Below are 13,748 nucleotides of genomic sequence, written 5' to 3' on the forward strand. Positions count from 1 at the left end.
TGGAATTCAACTCAATTGACATTAAGAAAAAATAACACAGTATTCAAGTAAATTTATAATTTCTTACATAAGCAACGTGATGCATTGTTTCATGAGATCCATCATGAAGACATGAGCTTAAGCGATGATTGCCACTGTTGTCGTGACAACATCAAAGAAACAGTGTATAATCATGGTTGGAGGCCAACTGCCACAATGACTCAATTCAATTCAACTTTATTTATAAAGCACCAAATACAACGCAGTCATTTCTAGGTGCTTTTTACAGAGAGAAACCCAAAACATCCACATGAGCAAGCATAAGCGACCATAGAAAGGAAAAACTCCCTCAAGCAGGAAGAAACCTTTGCAGAGCCGGGCTCAGAGGTGGCAGCTTTCTGCTGATATAATCTGATACCAAGCAGCTCATTACAAATCAAACATGCTGCATCAAGAATGGAAGAATGGATCTACGAGATGAAAATGATAAGTAATGCACTTGAAGTAACGCGTTACAGATCTACATAAAGGAGACAAGCAGGGTGTATGGATGGATTAAAATATATTAATCACAAGGGAAATTGAGTAAAAACATAAATAATTTTCTAATCTTTTTTTGATCTGTGTGTTCACTTGATGTGATGCTTCATGAATGTAGTAAATTATTACTGTTTGAAATCAAATGAGTCACTGATATTCTCAGTAATTATTTATTCTTTTTGTCTGAACAAAAGGAATAATACTCAAGATTTACGATTGCAAATTGCTGCTTTACATAAAAAAATGTTGTTGTTTAATCTTCAGCACTATGTGTATGACTCATTCGCAATCTCTGTATGTGGTTTCCTGTAACGATAGGCCTTCCTGTTCTCTGTCTCATAATGTCTGCTCCACATTTTAACCTCAGCAGACAACACACCATTTCTGTCTTTTGCAAGATCCCCCGATGGATGCAGCCTGATTGATCGTAATGAGTTTTGGTAACTCAAACATGGCTGGGAGTGTACTGGGAGCAACCTTGTCTCTGCTGCTTCTTGCCTCTATTATTCAAGGTAATCCTGGTAAACATTCACATGTGCGGTTGTTCTTATTACAGGGGAGATGAGGGTATTCACCAGGGGTTTGAAATGTGTATTGGCTTGTGGTGTGACAAGCTGCTTCAGAATAATGCCATGATTTTATCTGCCGACATCCCAACAGTCTGCAGTCTGTATTACCAACTTCAAAGTGTAAGTAATTTTGTCTCCTCACTTTTCCTGCTTCTAAAAGTATCTGATGTCCCTGACAGGGTTCCAGAATGGGGCGATGTCGCATTATAAAGAGGAAGCTGTCGTTGGCCACAATGCTACCTTGCACTGCAGTATAGAAAAACATACCGTTCTCGACATGTTCAGTATGGAGTGGAGTAAGAAGAATGATGCAAAGCTGGCCGTTTACAGCTTCACTCATCAGAAAGCGCATTTATTTCAGCCCAATCTCACCTTCCAAGTCAAAAACGATGACACAAGCCAGACGGTGTTCTTCTACCTTCACCTTCCCGAGTTGAGGAAACGGGACAGTGGAACCTATATTTGTGATATTTCAACTTTTCCTTTGGGATCAGTCAGAACTGAAATAGATCTAACAATTGAAGGTAAGAGGAAGGCGAGCAAATGCATTTCCATACATAGCTGTGCTACATTTTCTAAATGTACAGCATCGATCTCGCTTATTATTCTCCATTGCATATATTTCATGTTACTTAGGATTGCATCAGAGAGGTGCTGCTTTGTCAAGTTATTTATTTGTGAGCAAACGTATGAGCAAATAAATGTAATACATCTTTGAGTTCTGCCACATGACAGTAATCAGATCTATGTTAGCCTTGTTTTTCCACATCTCCATTAATGCAGGAATAAAACACTGCATTTATAACTCTATGTAACCTGAAGCAATGTTGTGATCATGATTAGAGGTGGATCACAATTTACAGGTGTTTTTTTTATGTTTTACATATAAAGCTACAACAATTTACAACAGCCAAGAGTTCAAGATAATCTCTCCTTTTTTTTTTTTCTACAGAGGCCATCACAATAGAGTGTAATGTGCAAAATACTGTTGTGGTCTATAATGGAGAAAATGTGACTATCGATTGCAATGCGTCGCTTCCCAATGCGCAGTACAGGTGGGCCAAGGTAAAGAAAATGAGAGTTTGGGGGTTTTATGCCGCTCTTTTCTGCTATTTTGGTAAATTTGCCTTCATTCAGTGAATATCAAAATGATGTGATTATCTCTGACATCCAAACCTATGTTACAAAGCCATCTTTTCAATATGAAATGTATTTGTGTGCTACTTAATCTTGTTTTGCCCCAGAACAAGAATGTGGTGTCAGACAATGAATCCCTCAAGCTTTGGATGGTAACTGATGCAAATGCAGGCATTTATACGTTGACTGTCAACACACAGAACAAAACTCTGCATAAAGAGTTTATCATCATAGTGCTACAAGCAACCACAAGCTCGAGGACAGGTGAGTCGCTCCATTTATTTTTTTCCTGCTATTTGCCTCTTTGTGCCCTACTCAATTCCATCATTTCCTCAGGGCTGGATTAACAATCGAGCAGAGGGCCCAGGAGAGTGAGTGACTTAATAAACTTCACTGGACGAGAAAGCTGATACTTGAACTTTTGTTAATATACTGTAGCCCACCCAATTTTAATTTTTAATTAGCTGAAAGGAAGGAGAGAGATTCAAAGGATTTCAAAGCTCCCAGTCATGTTATGAGGGTATACTAGTAACAAAAATGAAAAAAAGAAAACCCCACAATATGTTTGCCAGGAGATTAGAATGAGTGCAACACGAATGCAAAAACCACTAAACTGCATGTTGTATGCAACGCCTGGTTTGTTGCCATGAGAAAGCTCACTCAAGAAAAAAAACCTCAGACGGCTTCCTTTTTTCATAACAATTCAGAAAGACGACAATTTAACAAAAAAATAAAAGCCACAACACGTCACAACATACTTCCTGCCATGTTTTTTTTCTATCCTCTTTCAAAATGCGAGAATAAACACACTCAGCCTTGTCACAGCAGCAGAAGCATCTCCGAATCAGGATGAAGGGTATGAGCACAATCTGTTGGACACACTGGAGTAGTACACCGATCGAAGAGTAAGAAATGGGATTGAAATGTGAACAGTGTTGTAATAATTCACCATCTCGCAGAGCTGGAGAGCATTAATCAGCTTGTAAATGAGGTACATTTAATGCAACTTCAATCCTGTCGTGTCTCGTCAGACATGAGCTGGGATATTCAGAAGCATGTACTCAGACACCTAAGTTAGGGGGGCAGGAAAATAAAGGCATCCAATAATTTAGCTGTTCTAATGAACTAGGAGCACATCCCCAACGTACAACCGAATTTGCAATTCATGCCCACACCTTTGTGTCGGGAATTTGTGCCCTCGGCTTCACAGTGTCGGTTTGTGAAGGATTTTACTTACCGTACTTTGATTATGCATGTGCTCATAAATGCCAACTCAGTCCATGTTTTAATGATGTATCACTGTGCACTGGGTATTTTTAAAGTCATGGGATAGATTACTTAGGATTCTACCTCAATATTCAAGTGCAAAGTGAATTTCATTAAAGGGAAAAGTTTGGCATTCTGCAAAGAAAATGTAGCAATACTGAATTTGAGATGAAGGTAGTGGACCAAAGAGCTACATACAGTAGGTGCATCAAGACTTTTATTGTTCCTCCTGTGGTAAATTGTTTCCACAATTGTTATGATCATCATTTGTTTTCATGAACTCCATCAATGTACTGTTCTGCAAAGCAATCCACTTTTATAGCCAAACAACATTGCTTTGTATAATATTTTCAATAGACTGAGCTATGAAATAAGTGTTGAAAAGTAGAATTTGACTGTGTAGACAAACTTGTCAAACCCAAACTGACTCCTAAACTAATATTAGTTTGTTTTTCAATGGTTTGATTTGGAGCTACATGGTTAATTTTTTTCATGTTAAATCATTTCTATCATCTCAGAACTAATGCCATCCCAGAATTCATGTTTTTAACATTTCGCTTTCCTTCCTTTATTTTGTCACTTTCAGATATTTTTACGATTTCCTCTCAGCATCAGAATGATTCAACAATCAGGAACCTTGAAACAACAACGACGATGAGTAGCAATGATCCAAGCACCAGCAACGCTACGGTGCCACTGAGAAAGCTTTCAACCACTTCCCCTGTTCCACGCTCTGACACCAATCACTCACAAAACACAACCACACCCGGTTATGGCAGAAGAACAACGCAGGAAATAATACCGAACCAGACTGAGCTCTCTACTCCTCACACAGAGGACATGGTCTCAACGAGGCCAGAAGAGTCCAGCTCCTTCGGAAACATCTCAGATAAACCTGAGAAACCCGATGCAGCCCCAACTGTGAGCAATGGGAACAAAACAACAGTCACTGAGGAAAATGTTACAGTCAATAAAGGTAAAAGTTTGTGATTAAAATCGTTATTTTTGACCTGTGGCCATCTCTTCACAGTTTTCTTTTCTTTTAATGCAACTTGTTTCAGAAAATATTCATGTCCAGAGGGCAACATTTTGAAAAAAACAACCGGAAACTGCTGTAGTTTTTATGTCAGCCCATTCGTGAGCCTACGCATAACTGCAGATAACAGAAACATTTAAGTGTCTTTAAAATGTCTTCCTTTGCCTTATTTGCTGACCCAGTATCATAAATACATTAAAAAAGGAACTCTGCATGTAGTGCAGATGATGGTGCAGTAAATGTACACTTTGTTGGAGGAACACTACAGAATTTATAAAAAGTGCAGGTCAAACACCGAGATCTGCCATTGTGTTTGTTGGAAATCTGCCAGCAGTACTGCCATTTCTTAAAAAAAAAAATAAGGGCAGTTTTCAGAGATTGTCAACATCCTTGTTGTCTAAAGCAACAGTCAAAACACAACCAAAGTGTGTTGTTTTCACTTGAAAGCTAATGATATTACATTGTGAATCTGTTTCGAGATGAATCCCTGAATGTGCATTGCTTTGTTCACCTGAAATTGCCTTGCTGGTGATGCTATTGAGACCCTTTCCCTGGGGACTGCCAGTGGTGTGGGTTGAAACTGAAGTAAAGGCCAGATGGCTAGAAAGCAAATATTAAAAAAGAAAAAAAATTTAAACCACCTCCAACAGACCCAAATGTTTTTTGTTTTTTTTTAAAGCTAGAACCTGAAAGGCCATATATGAATATTAACCACAGTCTCTTTGCTTTCACCATTTGCATTGCCATCGCCAGTGGACTCCTGATTCCAGTTTTCTCTGCCTCGGGCTAGATGCATTTTGAAAGCAGAAAGCTCATTAAAAGGGGCAACCAATTCAAGGGATAATGTACAACCAATTGGTCAGGCGCACTGCAAAACACACTTTTCTGCCTCCGGGCAAAGAGTTTCACATTGTAGCTTTTATCAATACCTGTTGAGTCTGCTGGTTTTCACCAAAGCAAAAGAATCAATATGTTGGAAAATGATCTGTAACTGTTGCTTGCCCTACAAAAAAAAAAAAAAAGAAAAAAACATTTCCTGTCCTGGAATCTGCTTCCTAGACACCGAGCGGGGGCATCTGTTGCTGCTCTTAATCATCATTCCAGTGCTGCTCTTGATTGCTGTGGCTGGGTTTCTCTACAGAAGACAGGTTATGAAAAGCAGGTAAAATTCTTGCTGTCCTTCAACCATTTTTCTATTCCACCTTCAGGGTTATGCTCCAGAGCTTCTTTAAGGATGTGAGAAATACTGATACCTCTTATTTTTGTGGTTGAAGCATATGACCTATAATATCTGAACGCTTTCGGGAGGCGGGTAAGTGCATATAGTTAACATGTGTGCCCTGGTTCTCCCTGCACAGGATGGATCTGCCACCTCCGTTCAAACCTCCTCCGCCTCCGGTGAAGTATACGGCCCCGAGACACTGCGAGACTTCCATACAGCCTTTCTACACTTAATAGTGCACCTTAATAGAAGAACATTTAGACACCAAATGTATTATATGACGGTGTCTAAACTATGTATCAAACTGTGGTATTACTGTTGTGTCGGCTCGAGCATATCTTGGTTACATACAGAGTTAGAAAACATTTATATTAATATTTGAATTTTCATTTCGTATTACCAAAGCAACTAAATGAAAACTGACACCATTGTGACCATGTTCTGTACGCCAATGTTTTTTTTTAATTGTTGCTTGTTTTGTTGTTGTTGTTGTTGTCTTCGTTGGTTTTTTTGTCTGTTGATGTTGTTTTGTCTTTTTTGTTCTGTTTTGTTTGAGATCTGTATTTTTGTAAAGTAAATAGAAAGAAAACATACTGCTTACATTGGTCAGTTGTTAGAGTCGTTTTGATAAGTGAGGTACAATTGGAGTTGTTTTGAATAAAACATTTTTACAGTTTTTGTTGCACATTGGCACCAATTGTGAAATCACTGTTTTGTATTACGCATTTTCTCCCACTTTTGTAAATAAACGTTTTTTAAAAGCTATTTATGCCTGTTGTTTTTGCATTATAATCTATGTAATATTCCTCAAAAACGTTTACATTCTCATCTATTGTGCAAGTGTAAAGTACCATTTGAAGTTTGAAGGTCAGAGACAAAACTGGTCAAATCACAAAGAATGTTCCATTTACTTTTCATATCCTTTAAACTTTCACAACATAATATTTCCAACCGTTTTTTTCTTATTTGTCATTCTTATGCTGGAGGCTTTGTGACTTCCTCCAATAAAAGAAACGGCTCAATTTAAGAGGCCACTGTGGCCCCCAACATGACAGATGTGTTCAAAATGAGGCTGAAACCACAAACCACATGTACCTATGGCAAAAATGCATAACCACTGGATACAAGTAGACACACAAGTGAAACATGCTGAGAAGAAATATTCCTAATAGTTTGTACTCCTGTCTCTTGATGAGTTTTAATGTAACTTAACAAACAAACATGGATTTACTTTAAATGGAAAAACACACACACTATCGGCTATCACAAGATTCTTAAACAATCAATAATTTGATCCTGATATTATGTTTTCATATTTTGCTTTAACTCTGCCGTCTTTTTACAGCTTATTAAAGTGTAGAAGTGCTGCAATGTACTCAACTGAGGTAAGTCGCTGTCCAATCACTAACTAAAACCTTCATTGAGCATTGACATTTGTATTCAGGCCTAAAATCATAAAGTGGTTCAATAAACTAAACACCATAAGATTTTTATTTTTTTTGGCTGAAAAAAGAAATCCACCTTTTAAGAAGGATTTCCTCTTGGGTTAGTTGCATTAACAACATCATCAAATGTTCACGTTTGAATTTATGACTGATTTGCTATCACTTGTAAACCTAAGTCCTGCTTGTATAACAGAATGAAGTGATCTGTCTGAAATTTAACTTCATCCCACGGTGGCGTTGAGACTGTCTGACTTAAAATGAGGTTACACCGTTTCCTGTTTGTAACCGAGGAGCAGTCAGTTTTCAAGACTCTGTGATACTAGAGAGATTGCAGAGGCAGGGTAAAAATAGACAACAGCACAGCACACCTCAGTGATTAGACACGGTGATGCTCCTCCATAACCTGAGAGCAGTTGTGTCACATAGACAGGCCGATTTTTTCAAAAGAGCTGGAATATGACACTCGGAAAAGGTAAGGTCAACTTTCGTAACGTCGTTATTCTTATAGTAATTCTATACATGCATACTCTGCATTCTAAAACATTACAGGGGAAAAAAAGCGAGAGTTAAGTGTTGTACACGACCATTTTTGAACCCTATTTATCATCGATGTACTTTAGGAACTGAAATCATGATGAAGACAAAACACTGACTATAGCAGGAACAATAGATTTCCTGTGAAATTTCTCAGTAAAGTTCAACTGAAAACAATAAAAAGCTTTGAGAGGAAGTTTTCTCTTCAGCAGAAAAGAAAACCCTCCGATGTTTCATATTTGAAAGCACGTGACAGAGCCACATGAAGCTGAAATCTGATTTTCCTCAAAGTTATTACAATGAATGTTGAAGTGATTGTAATTTTTGGACATGCTTGAAGCCTTTAAATTGCACGTTTTAACGAACATAAAGGTCTGTTTTTTTCATGGTGTATCTATTTACTCATTATTGTGGATTATCGTATGGAGGAAAATGTCAATATCAGCTGTAACTTTTGTGACTTTTTAAGGTTTTTATGTTTGATGAACCTTCCGTGTGTTTTGTCTTCCAGAGTGCTTTACTGCTGTGGTAGGTCTGGCGGTGTTATGTTTGGCCTTGCTGATCTCTCTGTGTCTTAATGTCATCCTCTGGGTCAGAAAAGGAGCATCTTTATGCACAGGTAAGGTCTAATATGGGAAGGTTATTTTGTTTCTTTTATAGTTGTTAGCGTTAATCCTAAATTTGACTCCACTTCACTTTTTGACATGTACATTTGTCCTTACAGACACAAATGACTCCTGTTGCCATCATGTCACTGAAGAAGAAATGTAGGTTTTACTCTGTTTAACATATTCAGACACATGTGAATCTATCTTTTTTTTAAATCACTTTTCTTCCAACTCTATAGGGAGGCAGAGAGCACAACATTTATAAAATATATGACTACAGCACACCCTAAAAAGGGTTAATAGATCAACAAATGTGGTTGTCTGCCAAGTATCATTTAATCCAATGAATATGTATTATTAATAGACATATTATCAAATGGTAAAACTGTTCTAAATTGTAATAATATATTCTGTCTCTATGTCTTGCTGAAGCACCTCACAGAACGAGGGACATTATTTTCATGCCCTCAGACACCGAGAGCAGCAAGAAATTCCCCCCACCCATCATGAGCAACAAGAAAATCCAATCTATGGTAACATCAGTACACAGAGAGGAGGTGACGGTAGGTCTGCATTCTGTCATCCATTTTTCTATTGAAGAAAAAACCTAGGGGAAAATCTGGGTGGTTTTTTTTGGTTTGTTTTTTTTAGAATTCCACTGTATGAATCAATCACATCAAAATGACTCTTTTTCCAATATGGCTAAAAAATAGTACAAAGAATCTTATAACTGAGTCTTTCAACTAAAAATGATGCTTTTAATTAAGTTTCTCCAGATGCCTGTTATGAGATGATGACCACGCAACGCACAAGAGACCGCATGAAGGTACATCATGTTCACGGGTTACAAGTTCACTGTACAAAAAGTTGTTGTATACATGATCGGGTATTTCATAATGACATGTTTCCATGGCTATAGCTCCTTCATAAGTGTTTTCTGACTTGCTGTATGAGATGTTTTTACATTCCGTATCATGTAATTAAAGTCAAATGTACGGGCTGACAGCCGTATGCGAAGGGGAAATAAAAGTACACATTAAGCCTTGTGTAATACAACATGAGATTAATACTGACTGATGTGCTTAAATTTAACTATTTATACCTGAACAGCACTTGTGTGTATTGTTATGCAAGACACACGGGGTTATATATCCTCTTTTATGGAACTTTATACTTTGAAAAGAGAAATCAACACAATGAATTAAAAAAAAAAAAGATTACACTTATTTATCGGTTAATCTAAAAGCTGCATTAAATGTTGCATTAAATATTTATTTTAGGTATGTTTGTTGAATTACACTTTCAGCATTTAGTTTAAAACATGCACACCACATCTCCTGCTCATAACAGATTTACTGTCAGAACGGAAATGAGCTTAACACCAGTGAGAAGTTGTGGTCAATGAACCCTTGAATGCTCTAAAAATAAACCAGACAAACTAAAATATATGAGAAAATACACAAGTATGGTTTTAAAACTAGAGCATAGTGTTGCTACATTTTTGCTGAGAAAAGAAGTCAGTGGCTGAAAATGATCATGTCCGTACATTTTGACTTTGTGGTTTGAAATCAGCATTTGGAGCCTGACCTGAATTATGCATCGCTGGATCTGAAGATAGCAAAGAAACACATGAAGCAGCGTCACCGGCAAAGCCAGGGACGAGCCAAGCTTCAAGATCAGCCGGTGAGCCGCCTCACGCCTCCGATGAACTCTTTCCTGGAGGTCGACGTGGACGTGGACGCCTGTCTCCCTTCCAGGGACACCAGCACGATGGTTTCACACGGCAGCATTTACCTGAACAGCCAACAGATTGCCCTGGAGACCGAGGAAATGGAAAGAGAACGGAGCATGAACATGGAGAACGTTGGTTGGGATGGCGTTGGTGGGCGTGAGGATGAGGGAGGATGGGAGGAGTGTCAGGACAGGAAAGATGAAGCCAGTGGTGACAATGAGAATGTACGTATAGAGTTTTCAAACGGAGACGCTCTTCAGAGCAACACAGATACTTTCATTCACATCTTTAGCCAAGACAACGAGCCAGGAGATTAGGTCAATGATAGTTTGAGACTGATTTCTAATATTCAAACAACTCTGAACTGATATCCGTTTCAAAATGTGTGAATAAAACTATTACAGATTGCTTTGTATATAAAGAAGAAACTATACTAGCTTCACTATCTAGGGAACTTTGCATGATTGAGCAATATCCTCTTTGAAGCAGACAAACTACCTCTTGAACTCTCCATGTTGTGCAACTGAGGAACAAATGAGTCTCTTCTCAAGGGGAGGATGAATAAATGTGCAGCATATCACAAGCAGTCTGTGTGTGACATTTAGAGGTCAAGGACCATGTGGAAATGTTCATTTTATCACAAAAGGGTGAAAACCACAGATCATCATCGGGCACACAGGAACTTTCACTGTTTTGATGTGTCTTCAACATGCGTCAACAGAAGAGGCAGGAAGAAAAACAATGTTTTACATGAGTTTTCCACAGGAGTAGGCGAGGTCTGGTACTTTATTGAATACTCGATAAAGCGTATGTGAGTTTCCATCTCACTTCAATGAAACGGTGACATGAACTATTATCAATTGAAATAAAGAAACTGAGTGGGACATAAGTGCTTTGTTATTTCCCCCCCGGGCATGTTGTATTATCATGTAAATGTCACCCACGGAGGATTTCTCAAGTCAAAGTTATGATAATGGTCATTACTTTTAACATCTATTGCACTTATGAGCTAATGCGCCATCTGGTTAAATGATCATTTCCCTCTGTAATCTACACTTTGGCAGGATAATTTACTGCCTAGCTATCTGCTGTGGGAGAGGAGCTCTGCAGTGGACTCAGCAGTCAGAGGCCTGCAGCACACTAAATGTTTGATGACAGTTTTTCAATAGCTGACCGTGGCCTACTTCCCCCTCTATGGATTAATTTTTTGCTCAAGGCATTTGGGATGTAACATTCGCAGCAGACTCAAGTGAATAGCAGACTACTCGTCCAAGCAGTCATCTGTATCAAAAATAACAAGGAGGTGATTATTCTTTCAATAAAGACCAGAAAGGCCATTTTGGCACATTTTGGGTTGGTAAATGTGAACTAAATTAACATGGAATGACTGCTAAAATTTTCATAAAACATCAATCACTGAGTTATCTTCGACATTATATACTAGGGTCGTTTTTGCGTGACAATAAAGAGGCTAAAAAAGAGCTGAGGCTTTTTATGTCTTTTTCTTCAATGACAGATGGACACATAATGAAACTTCAAAGGAAAAACCTTTCCAGCTACGTGGTCCCCACTTTGGAAAAACAAAAGCAAATGTCAGAAAAATAGAGTCTTTAAAAAATTCTAATAAGGTATGGGCTTTAACTTAACAGTGACAGCTTAATGTGTAGAAATGCAATTATCTGTACTCCCACGAGTGCGGAAGATGAATGTTACCATCTACTGAGCAGCACTGTCAAGTGCTTCCATCTATAATTTTATGTCTTTATTACAGCGCGGCAATAAACGCAGACTGGCATCGGTTAACTTCATGAATGAAGAGGATCCCTTCTCCCTTAGTGACAATTTTCGTTTTGAAAACCGTATTCAGTTTGCATAAAATATAAGCAATTTACAGGAAATGCTCGACAGAACTAAATGTCAGCGACCTGTCTTTTTCCACAAAGACAGAAGTGTTTTTGAAGACTTAATGGAACGTTTTGTTTAACCGCGGATTTTTATCTGTGTTTGTGAGACTGATCTTTTTCAGTGATATTCATTACGTTTCAAACATTTTTACATAGCTCAGTTTATATGGATGCCACCAATATAAAGCCTGTCATTGGCCCTGCAAGTGTCTTTAGTTAACTGCAAATACCATGCAGAGACCAAGGGTAACCTTTGTTTTCTCTTATTTTAAACACACTCTAGAAATGACAGCAAATGTCTGACTGGGGATTTAATTTTGAATTTTATCTGTCAGTCATATCATTTATACAACAGTTATTATTGACAAAAAAAAAAAATCCAATAGAAAGAGAGATATATTACGAGTGCTGATATTAAGTATAAGAGCAATGCGACACTGCACAACTGTGTCACATGTGTTCACAATTGTTCCATATGTAGTTTAATAACACAATAAGGCGTGAGGGCGTGAGGCAGGTGCGACTTTCAGTATTAGTGTTTTTATTCATGCTTGAATGATAAAAAAAAAAGGGCCTCCAGCTCATTTTATTAATTTATTTTGATAATCAGGCGATTGTATGCAGAATGCTGGTGCCAGCAACTCATACAGTGGTTTATACAGATAAATAAATAAATATTATCAGGTTCTCAATGGTAGTACAATTCGGGGGGGGGGGGCTAAAAACATTTTTGTCCTCTAGGGGGGGCATGACAGAAAATAATTGAGAACCACTGGGTTAACCTTTGGAACACCCTGGACGATAACTTAAAAAAATCGGATACTCTCAAAATATTTCAAAGGCGATTAAAGCTAACCACTTTTGAAAAATATGGAGCTCAGAATGGACAAGATTAAAGGCAACTGTGTTCCCTCAGAGGTAAGTCTTCGTTTATTGGGAATTTTGGAATGGCAACTAAAATGTACATTTTTGTTGTTATTTTTGGTTTCTGTCACACCAATTGCAGAAGCTTCATGTTTATTATGTACAGGGTGAGGCAATATAAGTTAAACTTCAGCATAAACCCTTCGGTCTTCCTCTGTTTGTTTTCCCTTTCTTTTTATTATTGCGTTTTCCGTTGCTGTATTTTGTATTTGGTTGACCGAATAAACTATTACTTCTACTACTAAATTAAAAATGTATGTTATCGACACACCTAAAATCCTTACTGCAATGCCTTCTCAAAAATTACAAGAAAAAAATATTTGTCTCTCTCGTCAGTCAATTTTCCATTTCTTTCTGGCATCGGTTTATATTTCAGTGTTAAAACACAACTGTGTTGTTAATTAAATGATAGGAATTACACAACAACCATAATATCTAAACAGAAGGATTTCTGCTTACATGAGGATACCTGAGGATTTTACATCTTAGGTTTTTACAGAAAACGAATGGAATGGAGTTTATTAATTTTATATATTATTTAAATGCTATTGAATCAGTGTGAAACAATCTGAGATCATTTCCATGTATGACTTAAAGGTTCCTCTAAATTGAATAAATTTGACTGAAATAGCACATCAAACAGCTCCTGTTTTATATTATGGAGTGTGTATCTGGCTGCCATTATTTTCTCATAGTTATCTTGAAGAAATATGAAGTTGTCAGATATACTCTTGTCCCCGATGAAGAACACCACAAAGAGAATGAGAGCAGATCCTTGAATAAAAAAATGTAACACAACCCGCTTCCGTACAAAACACCCACCAGTTGCCCGGTCCAATATGGCGGCGAAGT

General features: G+C 37.7%; 1 protein-coding gene across 1 annotated transcript; it reads left to right on the forward strand.

Moving 5' to 3' along the window:
• Nucleotides 1-1,284: 1,284 nt before the first annotated feature.
• On the forward strand, nt 1,285-6,477 carry LOC308139518 (uncharacterized protein; the record flags this gene model as incomplete). The annotated part of the gene is made up of 7 exons (XM_080508979.1): nt 1,285-1,612; nt 2,041-2,153; nt 2,333-2,562; nt 3,436-3,440; nt 4,078-4,467; nt 5,587-5,689; nt 5,886-6,477. The coding sequence occupies 7 exons, from the start codon at nt 1,285-1,287 to the stop codon at nt 5,980-5,982; spliced, it is 1,266 nt and encodes a 421-aa protein (XP_080365105.1). The 3' UTR covers nt 5,983-6,477.
• Between the last annotated feature and the right edge of the window lie 7,271 nt (nt 6,478-13,748).

The sequence above is a fragment of the Blennius ocellaris genome (assembly GCF_963422515.1).
Source record: "Blennius ocellaris genome assembly, chromosome: 14".
Classification (NCBI taxonomy): Eukaryota; Metazoa; Chordata; class Actinopteri; order Blenniiformes; family Blenniidae; genus Blennius; species Blennius ocellaris.